We start from the raw sequence: 25,011 nt of genomic DNA, 5'->3' as shown, positions 1-25,011 counted from the left end.
AGCAAGCAACAAAGTGAATATTGTAATAAAAGAAGGAAACATTTTGATGCTTTATTATGCAATTATTATGTAATTCTTCTCCAGAAAGCTCATAAACAAGAGGCTTCAACTTGTGCATTTTTAGTCCAGCCCACAGACACTAGTATAAAGGGTATACTCACAGGACACTATACTTGAGATGGAGTTGAGTTTCGTGTCAGATCTGTTACAATATCCTTTTACAACTGCCTTGCAACTGGGACTATAAAATAAGAACAGCTAAATATGTCACTGTAATCATTTACTCACCTCTCTGACCCAAGTTTACAATGACACTTTGGTACCGCACAAGCCTGAACAGCTATGTACAAAATGTTACACTCATGATTCGTTTGATAGGTTATAATAGTTGATTGAGGTAATACTTTCCCTCTCCCAGCAAGGCCCTCATATGTCACTAGTCTATTTACTAGGCTCTTATGCAAGATATCTTATATAATAATAATAATCTTTATTTGTATAGCGCCAACTTATTCCGCAGCGCTTAAATGCCACCATTCCTGAGAAAATGTAGTATTACATGCGGCCATTCATAATACATGATGGATCATGTCCGCCAGAATGAAAGCTACAGTATCTAAGGGACCCCACTGTCTATGATATCAATGTACTCCAGCAGGGCATATTGGAAGAGGTTGTCGAGATGAGGCAAACCATTTAGTAATAATGACCTTGGAGTCTAATGATGCAATTTGTTGGATCTCTAAACCAGGGAAGCCAGCTGTGATTTAGGTGTTTGCCTTTTACCAGGTACAATATGGGCCTATAAATGGGTACTGCTGTTGTGGGTGATGGTGCAACATGGGATTCAAGACACGATACAGCAGATGGAGTAACCAAAGTTTACAATATTTATTGATAAACACAGAAATAGAAATGAACAACAATAGTATAGCAGTAATGGTTACACAATGAAACCTTTTACTTAGAATCACGTGTCATTAACTATGGCTAACTAGATCCTAAGGATAATATTCTGTGCATCATAGGAAATAATTCCAGAAGAACAATATCAATGACATTCGACTATTATCAGTTGCGTTTTAAACAATGTCTAGTTACGTGTATGTGTAATGCTATAGCCACACCTACATCAGGCGTAGTTGTTTCATGCATTCATAAAGATCAGATGGGTGATCACGGAAAGGCCAGAATCACAAACGGTCAGACAAGTCGTGACGGTGATGTAGCAGAGTCGGGCAAGCAGCAAACAATGTAGCAGAGCCAGGTTGGTAGCAGGATGATGTAGCGGAGCCAGGTAGTTAACAGGATGATGTAGCAGATTCGGGCAGAAAGCAGGATGATGTAGCAAAGCTGTGCAGGCAACAGGTCAGACAAGTCTGGGTAACAGAAGACAACCTGGTTAGCAGTTTACAAGACCAGACCTAGTAGTAACTGCAGTGATACTCAGGCAAGGCATGACTGAGGTCCTAAGATACAAATAAAGTAGTTAATGAGTTCATTAAGAACCAGTATGGCAACAGAGATCAAAGGTCAGAGAGAGTTAATCACTGCATTGCCATAATGGACCATACTGTCAAAATATGCTTTACTGGCCAAGAATCCAGCAGCATGTATAGAGGGCCTAGTGACCTGCTGCAACGTCTGCAGAGATGCAGAAGAACAATGCCAAAATGATGAAGCATGTAACAACATGGCACAGAGACATAGCTTTTCCTTTCCGGTTAACACTTCAATACAGTCTTTTAGAAAAGCTGGTTTCTGTATTTTGTGTATAATGTTCCTTTAAGTAATACGAAAAGAGTTTGATTCCGTCTTAGCCAGTAGAGTAAAATGTGATTGTTCTCAGCAAGAGAAACCAAGTAAACTTGTAGATAGGATACCTTTTAATGGCTAACAAAAATACATGATGTTATAGCGAGCTTTCAAACCTACTCAGGGTTCTTCCTTAGTAGAGATGAGCAAGAGTACTCGCTAAGGCAAACTACTCGAGCGAGTAGTGCCTTATGCGAGTATCTGCCCGCTCGGCTCTAAAGATTCGGATGTCGGCGGGGGAGAGCGGTGAGTTGCGGGAGTGAGCAGGGAGGAGCGGGGGAAAGAGAGAGATCTCTCTCTCATTCCTCCCCGCTCTCCCCCACCGCTCCCCGCCCCCCGCCGGCAGCCGAATCTTTAGAGATGAGCAGGCAGGTACTCGCATAAGGCACTACTCGCTCGAGTAGTTTGCCTTAGCGAGTACACTCGCTCATCTCTATTCCTTAGGCATAATGAAATAGATCCGAAGAGGCATGCATATACCTGTAATACATACCTGTAATACATACCTGTAATGGCTGTAAGTGCATGGATTCTGGCTTTGCTTTCAATTTCCGGTCATTGTTACAAGACTTGTATAAAGAGTCTAACTTTGACTTGAAGGAATGCTGCCTTCCAATAGGTGGCTTTGTGGAGGTATTATTAAATCTCCCTTGTTTGCATATTACCCAGAGGAGCATAAATGGCCTTTTGAGTCTCCTTACTCACCATCTAGGTGCTCTCCCTAAGAAGAAAAGATAGCGTTTCTGACCCCTGTCACAGGCATCTCACTAGCAAAGCGAGAATTCTGCTGCACACTGATGAAGGGTAAAGTCCTGAAACACTGTATGTGCATGGAGTTTGGCTTTGCTTTGAATTCCCGGTCATTGCTATAAGGGACAAAGAGTCTAACTTTGACTTGAAGGAATGCTGCCTTCCAAAAAGTGGCACTGTGGAGGTATTATTACATCTCTCTTGTTTGCATATACTGTATATACACACATACATATGACAAAGGACAGACATGGATGTGATTAATACCACAAGAAGATGAGTAGAGAAATAAATAAATACTTAAATAGTCCACTGATAAGGATGTGAAGGTTTTATCGTCTCTAAATTAGTGTTGGGAGGTCACCAGGTCAGCAGTGTTATCTGTGCTATAGATTTCTCATATTCCCAGTCACACATGAATCCTTTTGAAGAATTTAGCCCTCTGTTGAATGTGCCAAAAAGTTGTTATAAATTTGTACTCACAAATTGTTCTATGGCTTTGTGATTTGAAATTGCCTTTTAATATGGTGACTTTCATGTGTTCTATGTTGTGTCCGTGACTAGAAAAGTGCTCGGCCACAGATAATTCTGTCTTTCTCTCTTTAATTGTGTAGCGATGAGACCTCATTCTTGCTTTCAGTTTTTGTCCTGTTTTTCCAACATAAAGCCCTTCAACAGGACATTTACTGCACAGGATCAGGTACACAATCTGATCGGATCGGACGTGGAACATGTGAATGTCCTGGGGATCTTATAGTCCTGCTGTGTAGGGCTATATAAGTTCTGCTGTGTAGGACTATAAGACCCTGTTGCGTAGGACTTTAAGATCCCGGGGACATTCACATGTTCTACATTCACATGTTCTATTATCAAAGGTCCTTCATCCCTGTGTAGATTACAGGTGGACTACATCCCCTACAAACCCCCGCGGCCTCAGTTTCTATGGAATACTAACGACCACGTGTCTGTAAGTGAGTGACTATGTGAGTTACATGTGAAGATGCCATCGTCATGGGATCAGTCACCGGGGCTCTAAGCTCCACCCCTGATCACATGACAGTGACATCATCACAGGTCTTTCACTTTACTAAAAACCTGCAGAACTGGATAGCAGCTGTGTGCTCACAGCACCTGTGATGATGTCACCGTCATGTGATCAATCACATATGTGGGAGGAGTCCGGGGTAACATAACCAGGAGTTGATCAGTGTGTGTAGGACTTACTATGCTGGTTATGATCTCTGTTGTATGGGATGAAGAATGTATGTAGTAGAGCTGTATGTGATGTACATGTACCAGAGCTGTGTGTGTGTGACATGCATGTAGCAGAGCTGTGTGTGTGACATGCGTGTAGCAGAGCTGTGTGTGTGAAGTGCATGTAGCAGAGCTATTTATTATCTATCAAACACCCTAGAGCTGTAATGACGGTGATGTCATCACAGGTCCTAAACCAGCAGGTCCTAGAACAGCAGCCACGCTATATTAGTAAGTGGCGCCACCAGAAACACTGATACTATAATTTCCTAATAATTACTAGTATCAGTATATCAGTAAGTTTGGTCACCTGCAGTGGTTTTTAGAACAGAGTGCTATAAAACAAAAATATTAACATGTAGTCTGTAAATATTAAAGCAACATTTTTACATGTTAGATTAGGGTTTTTTGGTATCGTTGAATCAGGATTATGCAAAGTCAAGTGTTTTGTGCATCCCATATAAAAGATATTGAAGTAGAGTAGGTAATTAAGTTTTTATGATGTACATAACTGATAAATAGATCCTGAGGTCTTCAACCTGAATGTCCCTAGTTATTCATATCTGGTACATTGTAGATTGATTGTAGATAAAGATACTGATTGACTTTGATGATTTAGTTTGATCTTTCCTGTCGGCATGTAATCTATTTAATGTTTAACAAAATTGTGTAATTAGACCTGTGGTACCCGGTGTTAGAGAATTTTCCATACTCTTGATGGTAGTTCACTCCTAAGTTGCAAAGTCTGTTTATGTCAGCACCTTTACTTTTCAACAAGAGGTTCTCTATGAAAGTGCAGTAAAGGGTCTTCAGTTGCACTTGATAATGGAAGACTTAAAATGGTTGTATCAGAATTTCAGGTTATCCCCTACCCCCCGTGTGTATACGGCCTTATGTTCGTATGCACTGAATGAGCACTTGATTAGGGACATCTGTCCTTACATGATTAGATCTTCCCTGTATAGAAATTAAACTCATAACCCTGAAGTGCAGTGAGGAATCCACTGTGAATCCAGATTAGAATAGGAAAGTCAAGTAATCCAGAGCAACTTCTAATGAAGCCTAGTCATCGATGTCTGACTATCCGGGGCCAGGATTTCAAAAGCTGCCAACCTTGCGGGTTTACTCATGCAATGGTGACTACTGTGTTGCAGAAGATGGTACACGACGTAGGTTCCAGGGTACAATTCAGAAGACAGAGTTAGACCTCATGTCCATGGGCAGATCAGATTCTGCATACGAGAGCCTGCAGTGGAATCTGATCCTGCCCGTGGCCCGCGTTACCTGTCCGGGTCTTCTGCGTTCTGTCTGGGTCTTCTCTTTTCTGGTCAGCAGGCATGCAAGCGCGTATGTGCTGTACGATTTTTTTTAAAACTCCTGCTTTACCGTGGAATCTGCAGCCCATCCACAATTCAATTGCGATTGGGCCATGGATCGGATGGCTTCCATTGACTTTAATGGAAACTGTCCGTGCGGGATTGACACTGAAATGAAGAATGCTGCGATTTGTTCTCCGGACCAAAAGGTCTGCAAAACAAACTGCATGCTTTAATTTCAGTGTGGACGCCCATGTTTATTTATGGGTGGCTTGAACTGCGGATCGTCCATGCGGGGCCCTGCGCGGATTCCACAATTCAATATCACCTTTGGACATTGGGCCTATCAAGAATATGCAATTTTATTTTTAAATAAGTAATTGTAAAGAATTAACAGCATATTAGCAAACGAAAGCAAGGCAACTTTCAGGCTGGATTCAAACAGGGCAGATTTGCCGCGGTTTTTCCGTTGCGGTTTTGCTGTAGAAGAACTGCTTCTGCAGCAAAACCGCTTCAAAGGTTAATTTGGGCTTGCGGATTTTTGTGCGGAAAAAATCGCACGCGTTTTTTTCTGCAGCGCTTTTTTACTTTTTGTCGCGGATTTGGTGCGGTTTTGGGTGCGTCCATAGAGGTCTATGGACAAAAAAGTGCTGCGGAAAAGACCAAAGAATGAACAGGCTGCATCTTTTAAAACCGCGACGCAGATGCATTTCCGCTCTGCGGCTGTGCGGAAAAAATCCGTCCTGTGAGAACAGCTTTTTTGCAAATCTCATTTGTGCTGCATTGCACTGCAAACACAGCGGTTTTGCCGCAGTGCGGATATGCAACGGCAATCCGCGGCAAAACCACAGCAAATCCGCCCTGTGTGAACCCAGCCTCACAGCGAAATTCATCACATCTTACTATGGCTAGCTTTTATGTTACTAGTTATTGGAATTTTTTATAGTACCAGTGTTTCTGGTGGCGCGATGCGCCACTTACTAATATACATTGTAAGGAATTGGAGTTGGTACAAATATTTCCGTGCAAATAGCAAGCTATTGGCATTATTTACATTTTTCCTGAACATTGCAAATAGTGATTTATGAACTTCAGCAGCTTGCTGAGGAGACAATTTGGCTCGTTGCTTTTGCATATTCTGCTGCATGATATGTACAAACTTCAGCAGCTCGCTGATGAGACATGTTTGCTTGTAGTTTTCGCATATCTGCTGCACAAGGTGTGCAAACTTCAGCTGGTGGCTGAGGGGAAATCATGGCTTGTCCCAGTGTCATGTAAGCTGCTGTAGCCTCACGGCGGTGTTGAACCCTCTGTGGTGACGTGTTTGTACGACAGCGACGGTTTGTTTCAACACAGTTCACGATTAGATGAAGGCTGGACTGGTGTTGGCAGCATTAGCACTTGAGATCACATGATCTCACGTTCAGGAGATGTGAAGATAGCGGTGAAGGACTATGCTTCAATGCCGTTGGTCAATATGAACTGCCAGCTATGTATGTGTACATTTGTGAGGTGTCATTTATTGGAGTCTCCACACAGGTGGGCAGCTGTCTTACAACCAGCTACAAACTGTCAGACTGAATACTGCTGTATTCATAGCAACTGAGGCCAAAGGGGTTTGTGAGGGATGTAGTCCGCTCATAATCCCTCATTCAGTGCAAAAGGATGAAGGACCTGTGATGACATCACTGTCATGTTATCAGGCTCTACTGGTTTAGGACTTGTAATGACGCCACCGTCATGTGACCAGGAGCGGAGCACCTATAGATTTCTATTAGGACATGCTGACCTATTTTATCCTTTTTTCTACAAATATTGTGGAGTAGTGGCTGCCTTCACTTGAACGTGCACGCCTGCCGCCCATTTACCTTCTATCCCTCCTATTGGAGATTATAAATGGTATCCTACCATCTCTGGTTTTATTTGTAGGCTTAGTCCCAAGAGAGGAGCATTTTTAAAAGTAGGTACCCATCTTTCCCGGGTTAAGATTAAACTACCTGTTTTAGTGTTAGGACTAGAGATGAGCGAACGTACTCGGTAAGGCCGATTTCGCAATCGAGCACCGCGATTTTCGAGTACTTCACTGCTTGGGTGAAAAGATTCGGGGGGTGCCGTGGGTGAGCAGGGGGTTGCAGAGGGGAGTGGGGGGGAGAGAAAGAGAGCTCCCCCCTGTTCCGCGCTGCTACCCACCGCTCCACCACGCCACGCCCTGCGGCGACCCCCGAATCTTTTCACCCGAGTAGTGAAGTACTCGAAAATCGCAGTGCTCGATTGCCAAATCGGCCTTACCGAGTACGTTCGTTCATCTCTAGTTAGGACCCATCTGAAAGCTTGGTCATCTGGAAGTCGGTAGATAAGCCAATGTAATTTGATCACATTATATACCAAGAACCTTGCATTATTTATTGTGGTTAGAGTATTATAGGTATGTATACTTCCAATAGTAAATGTATTTTGTGTGCTGTTGCCACTTTTTGGTTTCTGCTTCTATGGATGTTGCAGCCATGGTTTAACGTGCACCTATAGATTTCCATTGGGAAGTGCTGACCTATTTTAGATCCGATGTCCAGTTATCCAGAAATCCTGTTCATGGTGCAGCTAGAGAACAAGATGGTGGTATGCGTAGAGGCTTTCAAGATCCCTGGAAGCAGCATCGCTAGAGCATCAGGTCAGAAATAACTCCTCTAGGGCTGCCAATGCTTTGCTGTAGACTGAGGAGGATGTGAAACAGCAAATCCAAATGGACAAATATTGGCTACAATCACTGATGTTGGGCATTTGGTCACATTTTTACTTTTGAGAGGTTAAAAAATGTACCGGTTTTACCTTCCGGATCATCAAATGGCCTCAAATTGTAAAACTTTTAAATAAAAACTAGTAGCATTTAACCTTAATCTTGTTTCAGTAGAAAACTAGTCAAGACCTTATTGCAGGGTGGTAACCCTGTACTGTGCTTCCGGTAAGCTATAAAATTCTTCAGTGCAAGCAAAGGTCGTACGAGCATGAAGCAGGACATGTGCGGCTCGCAGTCTTGGTGCTCGTGTGCAATACTTTGGGCTATGTATAATTTGCAGTTTTCGCATGTAAATGAGTGGTATATATATCTTGCAGATGATATTCCCTATCCATATTTGCCATAATCCAGCTATACCGTGTTGATCTACAGTATCATAGAGAATCTGTCAAATCAGGATATTCTGCCACGTCACCAGTTTGGCTTATTCAGATGAACAGCATTGAATCCTATTATGCAAAAAGACCAAAAAAACGGGAATAAGGCGCGACCCTTTGATGAATATGCACAAATGTTGTTGGATACATTTCTTTGATTTTATTGGTATTACCAACTTCAAAAACGTGTTCCGAAGCAATGCAATGCTTCTTCATCAGTAGTGCTGGGGACACCTGCTATTAGAAGGCAGAGCAGGGGAAAACATCTCCCTGTAGTGATCGTAGTCACTAACAGAGCCGATCTGGGTCTGCTAGGACCCTGCAGCTCTACTGTGACAGGGAACACCCAGCAGTCACATAACACTTCTGCTTTCTCTCTTCACTACATAGCGCTAATTGAGCAGGAGCTTTAATCCCACACAACATTTTTACCATCGGCCAGGATTAAAGCCCAGCGCCAAGAGCCGTAAATTTACGGCGCTTGGTCCTTACCGAGTTAAATTGAATTACAATGTTATATTGGAGCTCTAAGGCATATTATTTGGATATTGCATATTGTTATAGCCCAATATGACAGTGTTATTTGAGCAATGTCAGTTTATTTGAGCAATAAATAGCAATGTTATGTGGCATTATATGGCAGCATTATTTGTATTATTTATAGAGGTATGCATGGTTTGGTGGTATTGTTTGGGCTGTGGTCATTATATAGAAATATTATTTGGCGCTGGATGCCTGTGTTCATATACAAACTTTCAGGTTAAAAAGTGAATATGTATTTGTGTTTTACATGCATTAAAATTTAAAATGATGGAATGGCTTTTTTACCCAGATGCCCATTAAAAAAAAAGCCCGGTAGTGTGGGGCTGGCTCCAGGTTTATGCACAGGTTGCGTGACAGAGTCTCAGCGGGCCCCTTTGCAGTGTGTCATGACACATGCGGCAGTAAATCTGTAATGGCGCATACAGTGACCACATACTGGTAGTTAACAGTTCTCCATAGGTGTTTTACAGACCGTATACGTGATTACAATACTGTTATATCCAGTAATCACAGGGGACGCCCTCTCTGAGTGGAGTTGTTCAGTTCCCATTTTCTTCTGTATCTAGCCCAGACCGCCATGACAACTTCTCCAAGCCGGAACTGTCACTGTGGAATTTGACACACAGACATCTTTGGCTCCTTGCTTTTCCATCACCCTCCCTGCATTGTCTACATCTTCACACAATCCCCCTTTCTATAATACCTAAGACTGTAATAATACTACTTGTGGTACCCCACACAGTAGCACTGTCCCTATTTTTGTCCCACCCATATGCCCTGCACAGTAAATGCTGCTTATAGTGACCATCACATAGTAAAAGTTTCCCATTTACCAATAGTGCCTTATTTATGTCCCCACTCAGTAATAATACCCCCCTTTTGTCCCCATTCACTATTAATGCCCCATTTTTAAAATAATAACCCTATTTACACCTTTATGGAAATAATGCCAAGAATGTTACCTTTCAGAAATAATGTCTCCAGTTTCCCCCTTTCAGAAATAATGCCCCCATTTGCCCCCTTTTTGAAATAATGCCCCCTTTTAGATATAATACCTCCATTTGCCTTCTTTGAAAAATGCCACCCCCAAAGGCCCCTTGTATGTAATAAAAAAAAATAGTCCATACTCACCTCCCATGTCTCTCCCCGACAGCTTTAGGGGGCGTGCTCTCCCCCGCTCGCTTCCGTATTGTGCTGTCATGTGACAACCTCATGATTGCGCCAAGATGAGGCTGGGAATTGACTCTAGCGATCATGTGATTGTCATGTAACTGAACAGCGTGGAAGCGAGTGGGGGGACAGCGTGCCCATTACAGCTGTCACAGAGACACAGGACGTGAGTATGGACTAGGTTTTTTTTAAAAATTAAACGCACTTAAAATTAAAATCAGGGCTTCCGACTGCTATACCTTACTCAGCAGCCTGGGCACCCCTGTGACCCATCCTTGGTTGTCATCACTTAAATTGGCCCTCTCTGGCACAGTGCACCCTGGCATCTGCCTGGTAGGCATTATTGAGCCCCTTTGCCATTTCCATTGACAGAATGCAGATATCATAAATCAAAAGCCCCCCACTTTTATGAAAATACGTCAAAGAAGGGGAAATATATGGTCATTTTCTGTGATTGTCTATTTTCATAAAAAGGAGCAAATATCATTGACCAAGCAGCCTGACCAAAAAGAGAAATCTTACTCCTGGGCACAAGTCAATCATTGACCTGAGTTGCAGCAGCAGCGGCCCCGTGACCTGCAGCAGCATCAGCACCTTAATCTGCAGCAGTGACCCTCTGGCCTGCAGCAGCACCCTGAGATGCATTACTATGTCTCTGGACCCCAGCAGCAGCTCCTATAACTCTCAGGTGTTCTTCGAGCTAAATGCACAGGCGAGTTGGTCCATACACAATAACTGCTGCCCTCCTCAGCATTACACAACTGCTTCATATGCTGAGCTAATAGAGAGAGGTTGCCTTATTGCTGAAGTAAGGTTGGCATCTGCAAAATAAACCATCAAAGGGCACACTGGGCTTCTCTGCTAGCCAGTCCAGTTGACAGTGCCCAAGTAATGGCAAACAGTGGCTAGGGTGTCATACTGTATATATTACCAAACAGTGCCCAGAGGGTGCAGAACGTGATAAATAGTGTATCCAGCGTCCAGAGCAGCGAGCACTTACCTATCTCTCCTCCCCACAGAGTGAATGAACTTCCTCCACTGTGCAGGAGAGTTATGGTGCTCTCTGCTGGTAGCCCTCTATAAAACTAGCAATGTTATGCTTGATCTACCGTATTAGCGTTATTACAGAGAAAGTTCTTCAGTTTTAGATCTTTTTTTCCATTTTTACAAATATTTAGCAAACAGGCAAGGACCAAAGAAAGGAAGAGAATCAAGGAACCTGTGGACAGGTATGGTGCTGTTTTTGGAAGAAAGCAGCCATGTTTTTTGTAATCCTGGCAACTCTTTTAAGGGTTGGCAGATTTGCTGTGACTTTTCCAAAATGAAAAAAATCTGCAGCAAATATGTATTAAAATGGTTGAACCACAATTGCAAGTTATTCCCTATCCACAGAATAGGAGAAAACTTGCTGATCTGTGGGAGTCTCAGCAATGAGACCCCCACTGGATCTCGAGAATGGTGGTCCTATGTTCCCCGCCCTCCTCGGGTTACTGCACCACTTGCAGTGAGAAAGAGACCGAATGAAGCACTGGTCGCGCACGTTCTCTAGCACTCCATTCACTTTCAATGGGACGACGGAGTCGCCGCTGTGCGGCCAGCACTTCATTCAGAGTGATGTTACTGTGGGGGCAGAAGCGAACCCTTGAGTGACAGGAGACTGGGACACAGGAGTCCAGTTCTCAAGATAGGCAGGGGAATCAATGGTGAGCCCCCTACCAATCAGTAAGTTATCCCCTGTCTTGTGAAGTGCACAGGATGCCATGCGTAAAAATACAACTTAAGAATTTATACACATATCCACCTTCATGCAACTTTGTATGAAACATGATTATAAGCAAAAATTGCATGAAGATTCAATTCCCTGCTTACTCAAGCAGACCCATTATGCCAGTGATTCCAAACCTTTTTAACAGCAGGGAACCCTTGGAAAAAAATTCTAATCTCTGGTGACCCTCACAAATGAATTACAGAATTTTTTTTAATCGTGTGCGGAGCCACTTGTTTCTGTGCAGAAAAGCGGCAGAGCGTATTGGCAACAGACGTGGATCCACTGTGCCAAACTGATTTGAAAGCTAGATCTGAGGGTCGCACCTGGGGATCTCTGCTTTTACCCTTAAATACCCCCAATTGGGATCTGATGTTTGCTGCAGGGAAGGACACTAATTGCTAAGGCACACTCCAATGAGAGAGGTTGATTTAAAGGGTATTCTGGGCTGTTTTAACTCATGACCTATCCCCTGGACCATGGTCAGGATGTCATATCCTTACCTGAGGTGGAAGTGTAAGACCAGCGCGAGACTCTTGATTTCAATGGGAGTAAAGCCGATGCTCCAACATCCTCCTCTGACCAATGATGACAACATCCGGCCTACTGCACTGACAGTGGGCCACACAATCAGCTGATGGACAGACCCCTGTCCATCAACTACGGATGACCTATCCAAAGTCATCAGCTAAAAAAAGCCCAGAATACTCCTTTACATATCCTAGAGCCTATCTGGATTGGCTGTGGACTGGAAAGCTGGGCGCTTGCGCTGGCACTTTAGGAGGTGGGCCAGGCTAAGACCCACCCTTCAGGTAGCCGTGTCTGTCACAAGTGTTTGTAGAAGCCACAGGACACCAAAAATGATGGCACAGAGCTAATATTTCTCCAAATATCCAGGATAGGACTGCTGATTTCAATACAGAGGTCTTACCACCCTCTGGACTTAGCAGGACCCCATTTTCGCCCCTCTCATTATTTGTAGTAAGTATGCCAATCTCGTAAAAGTCCCCATAGGGCCAAGTCAATGTTTTGCTTTGCAATTCAATTTACATGGCGCTCCCCTTGCTAGTCACCTTTGGCATTGATCTCAATGGCAGTATTAGCATGATGGCATGATCCTAAAGTAATTCTGGGTACAGGACTAGGGATTCAGAGCACATGCCCCAGAGTCTAGACTAACAATGTCCCTAACAATACCCCTGGTACTCAGGGCTCCTTTCTGCACTGCAGAGGTGCAATTTTCCTTCCATCACAGCACTTTGGGGAACAGACGCTCCACCTCCTAGATTTGGCCAGAGCTCCCAACTATTATATAGTAAGTCCATTTTTCATTTTATTCTCTCCCAGTGTGCCCAACCTCCACAAAGCCCTGGTTGAGAATAAAGCCTTGTGCAAACAAAATGTACTGTGCAAAAAAGTAAGATGCAAGGAGCTCACACATAGCACACATGTCTACGTTCCTATTGCACGTGTTGAAAAAAACGCCAAAACAGGAATTCGCCAAACAATTTTTGCATGAAAATTAGATTGGGGATTATATAAATATTTAATGTTCTGTCTCCTCGATCGGGTTCCTATCACTAATTTTGAAAAAAACTCTGCATTAACCAATACTGTTTTTTTTAATACCTTTTTTAATTAGGTTTTTTAAAGATAAAAAGATAGAATACAATAAAAGCACACAGTAAATCAGTAAATATAACAGAAAATACTGCATTTTCTATGTAGTCACATTGACTTCTTGAGGTAATGGTTGAAGATAACAATCTACTGTTAGAAAAGAAATCATAAATACTGTGCCCCAATACTGGAGATAAAATGAGCAGAAGGCAAGAGAGGGACAATGGGGACGTTATGAAATCCATGGCAAAGAACAAGGAACATTCCCTGCTTGAAGGAGCATGTAGGTTTAATTACATACCCAATAGATATCACGTGCTACACAGACTTGTGGGAAGGGGTAATATTTTAAGATTTAGGAATTGAGTCAAATGAAAGTTAACATGAATAGCCCGGAAATTGGGACCACTTTGCCCAATTCTGTTTAAAGGATGATAGGTCGCCCACTCGCAGTCAGGTGCTCCAAAACATAACTGGAGTGAACAATCTGCCCAAACTCAAAAATTGTGGGAATATTAGAGATATTCCATCTTTTTGCTGCACGGGATCTGGAGACTGAAACAATACAGATGTTTTCCCCGGCCACATTACTGAGACCTATGGACAATAATGCTACATTTGGTCCCCATGGGATTGTTCTCAGCAAGAGAAACCAAGTAATCTTGTAGATATGATACTTTTTAATGGCTAACAAAAATACATGATGTTATAGCGAGCTTTCAAGCCTCTCAGGGTTCTTCCCCAAGAACATTCAAGATTCAAAATAGCTTTGCCCGTATCATAATTCTGTATTCAAAATGGTTGGATAACATCACAAAGATTGGAGGAACAGTAAATAAAGGTGAAGACTTGCTCTGCCGTCGAAATATGCAGGAGACAAGAAGGATATTGAATAGCCTTTACTGAATCTAGAGCTAAGTGTTATAGAGCTGTACTAGTGGCATGACGAAGAAGCTAGTATAGCTCCATATCGCATGGCCCTAGATTCAATAAAGGCTATTAAAGATCCTTGCTGTCTCCTGCATGTTTGAACATGTTTATTTACTGTTCATCCGCTCCATGTTTTTGGACCTGCTTCTCAGAGATCTTGTGGTGTAAGGACTGCAGCTGTCTCACTTCTTCACATGCTAGCACTGCTGTTCTAAATCCTCTATATACTGCTGAGCATTGATAGTACCTTTCAAGATGTGTAAGCTGCCCATACCACAATGCCACAGGCACTAATGCAACCCCATACCAAAGATGGAGGCTTTTGAACTGATAACAAGCTGGATGGTCCCTCTCCTCCTGAAAGACTCTCTAACGTGCTTTTTAAACACTATCATGTGACTTAGTAGAAAATTGACCCTATAGTTGTTTTTCATTAGTGCCACTTGCTTTTCCAGACTTTTGTTACCCCTGTCACAACTTTAGTGAGATGTGTTTCTGCCATCAATTTCTAAATAAGCTACCATGTTTCCCCGAAAGTAAGACCTACTCCAATAATAAGCCCTATCCATATTTTCAGGAGGGAAGAGGATAGGGTATCTGAAATATAAGCCCTACCCCAAAAATAAGCCATAGCTAAACTACGTGACAAAAAAAGAAGCAATACTTACCTAGCAGGCGCCTTTTGGATCCCTCCCACTGGACTCCTCAGTCTGGGCAGGCTTGTTTGCAATTCTCAGCACCGACACGAACATCGCTTGCTGGTAACGAGATTTTTTAACCCCGCCTCCAGGAAGTGATTGCTCTAAATTGGTTCTCGAGTGCTGCGGTTCAGCCAATCAGTGCCGGCGTTTGATGAATCAATCACAGCCATTCATTGGTTCATTGAGCGCCGGCTCTGATTGGCTAAGCCGTGGCGCTCAAGAACCAATCAGAGCAATTGCTTGCTGGAGGCAGGGTTTACAAAACCCATTGCGCTGAGAACGCCGGAGAGCAGCGGGAGGGACCCGGACGGCGCCTACTAGGTAAGTATAAATAATATATAAGACCCTGTGCCACTTTGGGGGCAAAAGTTATTAAGACAGGGTCTTATTTTTGAGGAAACACGGTAGTTATTTTAAAATTAAAAAGAAACATTTCTGACTTCTTCTGTTATGTATTCTTTGTTTTCTTGTGAGTATCCATCATGTATAACCATCAGGGAGCCGTCTAATTGTCTACAAATTTATTCTGCAGCAGGAAAATTCCAAACATCCAGCCAATCTCATTAAGAACTATCTTCAGTATAAAGAAGAACAGGGAGTCCTGGAAGTGATGCTGCAGCCCCCGCAGAGCTTTGATTCTTAACATCATCCAGTCTGTCTGCGATTACATGAAGAGACAGAAGGATTTGAGCAAGCCGACATCCAGAGGAGATCTGAGGTTATCTCTCCAAGATGTTTGGAACAATTCCCCTGCTGAGTTCCTTCAAAAACTTTGTGCAAGTGTACCTGGAAGAATTGATGCTGCTTTGAAGGCAAAGGAGGGTCAGATGAAGTATTGATGACTTTTTTCTGTTTTGTTCATTCACTTTGTATTTTGTTAATTGACAAAAGTAAACTTTTAACACCTCTACTTTTGAAGGCATTCCTACTTTGCAGCATTTTCTGCACACCTGTCTAAAATGTAGCACCCTATTATGTGTATATAACTAGGACTATATGTATATATAAGCTGGTCTGCAAAAATGCTGCAAAGTAAGAAGGATTTGAAAAACTTTTTTTCCCCAATCAACAAAATGCAAAGTGACTGGAAAAAGGGAAACCTCAAAATCAAATCCATATTTGCATGTTTCATGTATATGTGATGGCAATCCTTGCACTGACACTGTGTTCTTCCACTCTTCCTACTACAGCTTGGAGATCAGTGTCCAGTGGTCACCGATCTATGAAGTCCTGCCGGTCCCATCCTCTTGTCGCGTCTCATCGGTCACATCGTAACTTTCTGCAGACTCCGCGGAGCTCCACACATCTCACCCGCAGATAACTGTCTCGCTACACCACGCTGACCACACCCCCATCCCATAACCACGCCTCCCGCCATCCAATAGGATCCAGTAAATCCTCCCCGCCTCCTTACCTGTCAAGAAGCCCCGCCCATCTTACGTTAAGTCACCTTCTGATTGGTCGATCTACCTGTCGCTCAGCACAGACTAGTTCACCTCGGGACGCTCTCGCTGCCTTCTGTCAGAACCCGGACGGGTGTCGGACTAGGCAGGGGGGTTTGCCGCCGGTCCGGGAATGAAGGCGCTAGTAGACTGGATGTAAGCCCTTCCATCCCCGCTCTTTCTCCCCCCTCCTCTTTCCCTCCCTCCCGGACCAAAGATGGCGGGCGGCTCCATCACACTGCCCACTGTCAACATGGCGGCGCGCAGTCACGGCCGGGTCCTATGCCTGGTGATGATGATGTTGCTGCTGGCGCTGAGCGGTTGCCTGGCTGAAGAAGAGGACGCCGCTGCTGCTGCCGAAACGGTGATTATCGGGCTGCGGCTGGAAGACACGGACGATGTGTCGTACATGGACGGCGGGGCGCTGCGGGTGAGCGAGAGGACGCGGGTGAAGCTGCGGGTGTACGGGCAGAACATCAACAACGAGACGTGGTCCATGATCGCCTTCACCGAGCACCCGCCGCCCTGGATGACGGGAGGGGGGCCGGATCCGGGCGGCCAGGAGGGCTTCTACCCCTGCGGGATCCGCACGTCCGACATCCTCATCCTGCCGCACATCGAGCTGAGCCGCAGCAGCTCCGGCATCGTGGAGATAGACATCAAACCCTTGAGGAAGACGGAGAAGAGCAAGGCTTACTACCTGTGCACCTCGGTGAGCAGCCCCCCGCCCAGCCCCGGTGCCCACCAGCCCTGGACCGAGACCACCTGGGTGTACCACGCTGGCGACGACACCAGGGTCATCGTGGTGGAAGAGAAAAAGTTTCTGTTGCCCTTTTGGCTTCAGGTCATCTTCATCGCCCTCCTTTTGTGCCTCTCCGGCATGTTCAGTGGCCTCAACTTGGGTCTCATGGCCCTGGACCCCATGGAGCTACGAATTGTCCAGAACTGCGGCACCGACAAAGAAAAAAATTACGCCAAGAGGATCGAACCCGTTCGCCGTCAGGGGAACTACTTGCTATGCTCCCTCCTGTTGGGTAACGTCCTTGTTAACACTACGCTGACCATCCTGTTGGACGACATCGCTGGATCGGGGTTGGTGGCCGTTGTGGTCTCCACCATCGGTATAGTCATCTTCGGTGAGATCGTGCCTCAGGCCATCTGTTCTAGGCATGGCTTGGCGGTGGGAGCCAACACCATCTTCTTGACCAAGTTCTTCATGATGATGACTTTTCCGGCTTCTTATCCAGTCAGCAAGTTGTTGGACTGCGTCTTAGGGCAGGAGATCGGGACGGTGTATAATAGGGAGAAGTTGTTGGAGATGTTGAGGGTGACCGATCCGTATAATGATCTGGTCAAGGAGGAGCTCAATATTATCCAAGGGGCTTTGGAGCTCAGGACCAAAACGGTGGAAGATGTCATGACCCCGTTAAGAGATTGTTTTATGATGGCCGGTGATGCTATCTTGGACTTCAACACCATGTCCGAGATCATGGAAAGCGGATATACGCGCATCCCGGTCTACGAAGGGGAAAGGTCTAACATTGTAGACCTTCTCTTTGTCAAAGACTTGGCCTTTGTGGACCCAGACGACTGCACGCCTTTAAAGACCATCACCAAGTTCTACAATCACCCTCTACACTTTGTCTTCAATGATACCAAGCTAGATGCCATGCTGGAAGAGTTCAAAAAAGGTGGGAACTTTAAAAATTTGGCGGCTCGTAGTTATGGAGGGAGGGATAAGGAGAGGGTAGGTGATGCTTTTTGCAACTTTTGTTGACTTTGGCCATACTTCCCTACATAGGTAGATCAATTTAGAATTTCCTATTATATGGAGTGTTTAGTTAAAGGGGTTGTACCAAGATGACAAGTTATCCCCCCCATCCATAGGTTGGGGGATAACTTCCCGGTCAGTGGGGGTCTTACCGCCGAGACCTCCACTCACCCTGAGAACAGGGGTTCCGTTGCCACCATTCTCTCTGCACTCCATGCATTGATAGCTAGAGGGGGATATGGGTCCCCCATTCTCAAGATTGGCAAGGGTCTTATCGTTGAGACCCTCCAGTCAGCAAGTTACCCTATGGATGGGGGATAATTTGCGGTTCTGGTACAACCCCATGAGGAATTCCTAAGCAGGTAGTATGTACGTGAAGGACCTCCTTGCAAATTGAACATGCATGTAGTCATTTTTCTTTCTACGTAACGTTGATCATAACGTCTTAAAAAGGAAAAATACTGAACACCATTCATTGAAGTTCTAAAATTGCATTGGGTGCAACTTTTTGATTGACATCTAGATAGAAGCCTGAAGGATAAATTACTGTTGGACAGGTTGTACATGCATACTAGTTGTGGGTTATCTGGATGGTCTAAATAGTTCTTGCTGATATGGTTATTTAGTACAATTTAAAGCGATGGTGCGGATATATGCAAACGACCCCATCCTTAGATTTTGCACGCTGTTGGGTTTAGTAAGTGTCCCGGCATTTGTAGTAGAGAAGGAATAGACTCCCATTGACTTCAGGGTCCTGCAGAAAGTGTGTTCAGCGCTGTCCAGCACCGCTCTACAAGATCTTCACTAGCTCTACCAGATTCTTGCTTCACATATGTCTTGTTTAAATACCTCTTTGGTAGCTTCTTGCATATTTCCGACTCCCTTCCTTCACTGACGTCCCTCAGATCTTGGTATTATAAAAGTTGCATTTCTAAGTTGTTGTTGAGAGTTTACTCGCTGTCTTATCTAGAAAGTTTATTGCACATTCTGGTGACTTGGATAGATTTCTTACGCTTCAAGCTTCAAACCCGCAGTCAGTCACTTGAGTGATTTATGCTTTTTGACCTCGCACAGCCTTTTCTATGGTTGGTGCCTTGCACATTCTTAAAGGGCCACTAAAACTGAAGTGCAGTCTGCAAGAAGTGAAATGCGTTGCTAGTATCGTTTGCATGTGAAGGTAACTCTGAGGCCATAGAGGGGAAGCTCCTATCCTGGTTCATCCAGCATTGTTTTATTTTTCATAGTTGGCACAAGAATATTTGTACGGGCGGGTGCACACAGGCGATTTTATTTGCTGATGATCTGCGATTGCAGAAGATGCGCGGTAAAACGCAGGCATTGAAAGGCATGAACTTTCGCCAGTTCGCTCAGACGCGCAAGTTGGAATTGTGGATTTTGTGAGTTGAAAAAAAATCGCAGCATGCTCTATTTTAGCGCGGATTGCGCATGGACAGCCCCATTGTAGTCAATGGATGCGAGTGTTTTGTCGCCAATACGCAATAATTATTTTGTATGAGTGGCGGAAAAGCTCACAACTTCAAGGGAAAATGGGTACCGTAGAAAAGCTGGAAGGGAGATGGAGATCATTGTTCCCCACGGACAACAAACGGTGCATAGCGTCCATCTGCGCAGAGAAATGCTCGCATCCGCGATCATTTGCAGTTACTTTCTGCGAATGATTGCAGATCTTCCGCTGTGGAAATCCGCATGCGGAATTCGATCTGTCTGTGTGAGCCCGGCCTAATTATGGAAATTATTTTTAAAGGGATTTACCAGAATTAGGGCTCCCACACACTTGCGTTTTTTTTTAATGCGAATGTCAATGGGACTTTCTAATGTTAAAAACGCATCGCAAGTTGGTGTTTTGCGGTTTTTGCGCGATGCGTTTTTAACATTAGAAAGTCCCATTGACCTTCACATTAAAAAAAAACGTAAGTGTGTGGGAGCCCTCAACTTTTATAACTTCATAGGATAAGTACTTAAAATCTGGTGGGGGGGTCTCATCGCTGATCTCTGGGGATCCTATTTACCCAGTACTCCTCACTGTGGGTTTACTGCACCCTTCGCAGTGAGGAGGAGATTGAATGTCGTGATGGTTGCTCTATTCATTTTTACGGGACGGCCAGAGATATCTGTGTAGAAGCACTTGGCTATTTTGCATCAGCCCCTTTGAAACGGCGCAGTGACCAGTCCATTGGTCCATTCAATGTGACATCACTGCGGATGGGAAAAGCATCCCTGCAGTGATCAGATGAGGGTGACAAGGGTATGGCGGTATCAACGGTGAGTCCCCCACCGATTAGATTTCAATAGGACTTAACCTGCAGTACCAACCCTGGCCACTGTGCAAAGTACAGAGCTGTCTACTTCCTGCAGCAAAACAGCTAGAAGTGGGACGAACCCCTTTTAAAGGAAGCCTGAAGATTTTTAAAGTCATTTTCACTCCGAACTGGCATGGCTGATAAGAGGGAGCAATTGCTAGCATTCAGCAGTGCAGCACAAAGGAGAGAAGACATTAAGTTTAATGTTCTTTTAAATTAGATACTATATAGTTTAGGAGCCTCTTTTTTTTTTTTTTATGCATTTTGATATTATTGTAGCAATTTTCTTATTGTAGCAAATATTGTGTCTTCATAAGCGATACAATGTAGAGTTTACATCTGATTGTGGACAAATCATTGCACTTCTAGCCGCCTCTAGATACGCCGACTGGTAGAAGTGACGGGTGAGAAGTTTTTGCCATCACGTTGGACTCTGATGATGTGCATGACATTGATAAGGAAATACACGATATTACCGAGATTAGCTAAAATGGCGCTTACTTTTCTATGGTCTGTGAACCCCAGACAAGACCTTCTCACACAGCGCTGCCTGCAGAGATGAAACGCTACTTCTAATAGGCAAGTAATTGTCGGGCATCTGAAATTTCAGAAGTCTTACAGAATTGTAGACTCTTGACTTCACAAAAGGTTTGCAGTTCAAAATCAAACACCGTTTCCATCTCTGAAGATTTTTCGCATTGATTAGTTTTTTTTTTCCCCCCTGTTTTTAAAAAGTATTTGAAAAGTTCAGTCCGTCTTCGGGAAAGTTGGGTTTCCGAAATGTACTTTTTGTACATTTCCGGTTTCTGTATCGACGCTGGTAGTTGTGCGGTTCACTACTCGTCATTTGACTAGCCTTATATGAGCTTTAATGGCAATAAAGAAGAAAAAAATTGGCAAGCCTTACTCTTGTGCTGGAGGACGTTGACCTCTAGGGGTGAAGACATCCGGTACATGGCATACATCGGGTTCCAGACTTGCAGGCTCATCATATGGTGGCACGTAATTGCAACCTTTCGCCCCTGAGGACATCAGCCATGGTTTGTCCTACTCAGAGGTCCCCGGGGTTAGTTGGTCCCTTTAAGATAAAGAAGCTAGTAAAAGTTTGCCGGGGCAATCTAATGTTATAAAAATACAACAGATCGGCAGAAACCAGATTGCTTTCGCACTGAGACGCATACATTAAGCATTCTCTATGCTTTTCTTGCCAATTTAATCTCCTATTTGGTGCTTGACAGGTAAAGAGACAAGGACACAATAAATCTCTACAAGTCGAGAATATTAATTACTTCGTTCAAGCATCAGCAGTTTGGAAGACGACTTCTACTAAATACTTGTCTTATGGTGTTTTTCTTCCATATTATCCTTTTTACCTTTTGATTACGGCGCTGTAATAGTTTTAATGCAGTGTGATGCAAAAGGGATCCGAGTATCTACAGAAATGCGTCACTGTTTTCCCATTATGAGTTAAACCTGTAGTAGTAGGGATGTCAGTACTAGTATTGTACTTGGGATGAAAATTTAGGTCAATACGTCATATATAACCAGTTGAATGTCATCCGGCTCAAAGTTGACTGCCAGTCGTGGACATGGTGATCTGGTTTTACGCATTGGGAATAGTAGAATAAAACTTTGTAGATTGTCCTATAATTTGATTGCCAATGTTCATGTATTCATGATGCAGTCTACAACATTTTCCAGATTGTGCTGATTACCTAAGGATAAAGGTCTGCAAAGTCACATAACCAAGAAGGATGCCCTGTCTGATCACTGGGCGGCAGATGATAGAGCAGGTCTTCTGGCAGGAAGAGCATTATTAGAGCATATTTGCACAGCTAGTTTGTCTTCAATGTAGAGAGGGAAAGGTCAAACTCTTTTTTGTAGACATAGAAAGCAACTCAGGTGTGAACATGAGAATGGATGTCGGTAAGCTAACTGTTCTGATGAGCTTCAGAAGTTTCTTTTCTCCGTAATTGGAACACATCTTAGATGTTCGGAGGATGGGCTCCTCTTTTTAGCATCTCCTTCCATAAATTCTCCCTGTAGCTTATGCCGTAGTATGTGGAGCCCTCATTTATTCTACCAGCGGAAGGCTATAAAGGCCCTTTTACTCTGGCACTAGTCCTGTGATCGGTGGCACCTTCACTCTTGCAGATCGGGTGAATGAACGTTCATTCCTGATCATTTGGACATGTATAGACCCTGAGGTCTTCGGCCTATTTGGCCACATGTTTCTAGATTAAACTAAAGTGCCTTTTACATGAGCAGATTAGTAATTTTTATCTGAATGTTGGTTAACCCACCCATCTACCCACGTGAAGGTGCCGCCGAACACCCAACATACAAGCAAATGCTCAATGTTGGGTGATCACATCCTATGCGGCACTAATATTCATCTGTTGTTGACCGCACGTTACCCTGTGTAAACAGCGATGAGCTGCTGATAATAGTGGACCAGTATTGCTTGAACAGTTGCACCAACAGTCATTCGGAGACATACAATATTGCTGATTGTTCCATGTATGTGGAGCTAAATGAGAACCGATTGACTTGCAAACACATTGATTACTCATTCCTGACATGAAATCTGTCAATATGAGACCCTTAACCTACTTTGTTTGGAAATGGCTGTTTGGGTACAAGAACATCTGTAGACCGAATTTCAGTGGAAAAGTGTAAGGTATTGAGTTGTTCCAAACTGAAGGCTATTCTTATTGATCTTTTTAAAAATTTGACACTTCTGGTATGCCGATGTGACTCGTAAAGGTCAACTTGGTGAGACTTTGATGAGCACACAAGATTTTGATATGCTTTCTGTCTAGTTACGTGAGGACAAGAACCATAGTGTTCTTCATATCATGTCCCAGCTTGTGTATCCTCATTGAGCTATGACTGATTAGTCTGTACCTCCTAGCAGAGTGATGTAAATGGAGCGGCACAGATCTTCTGCGGCCCAAATGCCTCATTGATGGACATCCAATTTAGAATGCTTTGCGCTCCGGAATAAGTTGACTGACATTGAAGGGTATTCCCAAATCCTTTAACTTCTGGAAGAAGTCAATGATTCTCACATTTTTCTGATGGAACTAAAGTTTATGATATTATCTGAAAGTTCATGTTTTAGTAGGAGCAATACTAGTCAATCTATTTCTCAGGATACGGACATCTGCTCATTGGTCTCCAGTATCGCTGCCGTAAAAGAGTGCTTAGCAGTTGTATGGTACAAATAGCCACAAAGTCGGTATGATCAGCAGAAAGCTTGTAGATAATGATCGGTTTGGCCTAGTATATTACAACAAATTATGTCAAGACCGGTACAAAGTAAGTTGACAGATCCATATAAAGCGTAATACAATCAAGTACATGTCCTTTTGATGAAGACGACAAGCTCTTGGGTTCTTCGTTCAGGGTTTATTCATGCAGACAAGCTTGTGTTGAGCCCGCAAAAGCAACATCACGAAGTCTATTTAGCACGCACTGTTACATCTCTACAAGAAAGAAGCAGTAGACATATGTGGAAATCAAAAACATTCTTTTTTTTTTTTTTTTACTTCATGCCCTGATTTTCTGCTGCTTATCACCTCTTTTGTGTGGACTTGGGACAGTCACTATTATTTTAGCACTGTGTGTACTTTATAATCACTGACATTGGTCCCTGACTTGGCTCGAAATCTAAATTAAACTATCAGTATGTTTTTGGATTGTTGGAGAATATACAAACTTCATGCAGATTTTGCCCATTGATTTTAATCCAGGACCTCAGTAATGCTAACCAATGAGCTACGGTTTTGGCCGTATGACATCAAGTCCTACTTTCTAGTCACCAGGACATCAAGTCCGTCTACCCTCAAGTACAATTTACTTTGATCCCCATTGTATCTGAAAAAGCTTATATGCTCCAAAGATCAGTTGTGTCTCTTCAGCTATTCAACAAAATACAGAACCTTGTTAGCCGGTTCAAAAAAAGTATTATTGCTCTTAGTAAGCCTTTTTTTGAAAAAAAAATTTCGGACTGTGTCTTCGCCTTTGCCCCTGCCCTCTACCTTGGGTTTCTGTCTAACATGATGAAAACAGCAATAAGACAGAAGCTTGGTTCAACCTTTTAATGTGTGAAACGGAGACCACTTTGGTCTCCGTTTCACAAGGCTTTCGGCTCTTTTCTGCTTTAAGCCGGATAGAAAAGTGTTCTGTTTAATACATTTCAGTTGCTGACAAGAAAGAAGGGAAGTTGAACAGAAATTTTTTCAGACTACTATTTTATGCTGTGCCCAATTAGTCTCAAAAGCTTGCTGTTGGACAGCATTTCCTTTGCCTTTGATAGCCATTACAGTGTATGGTCATCTTGTAGATACCAATCAGTTCCCGTTGTGTTTTCATCTACACATTTCCCGTCTATCAGTTCCTGATAAGGAATGTTTTTCTGAATATTCTCCAGACTCGGC

The 25,011-nt window shown here is 43.6% G+C and overlaps 1 protein-coding gene across 2 annotated transcripts in view; it reads left to right on the top strand.

The window, feature by feature from the left end:
• Window positions 1-16,540: 16,540 nt before the first annotated feature.
• The window catches only part of CNNM2 (cyclin and CBS domain divalent metal cation transport mediator 2), a 108,729-nt gene continuing 100,258 nt past the window's right edge, over window positions 16,541-25,011 (top strand). For both annotated transcript variants that reach the window (XM_066600908.1, XM_066600907.1), the window contains exon 1: window positions 16,541-18,168. In XM_066600908.1, the coding sequence (XP_066457005.1) occupies window positions 16,695-18,168 (1,474 nt within the window). In that variant the 5' untranslated portion in view covers window positions 16,541-16,694. The remainder of the gene's footprint in view (window positions 18,169-25,011) is intronic.

Source organism: Eleutherodactylus coqui, chromosome 4 (assembly GCF_035609145.1).
Source record: "Eleutherodactylus coqui strain aEleCoq1 chromosome 4, aEleCoq1.hap1, whole genome shotgun sequence".
In the NCBI taxonomy this organism is placed as follows: Eukaryota; Metazoa; Chordata; class Amphibia; order Anura; family Eleutherodactylidae; genus Eleutherodactylus; species Eleutherodactylus coqui.
Note: the sequence above shows the minus strand (reverse complement) of the source record. Positions and strands in the feature narration are given on the sequence as shown.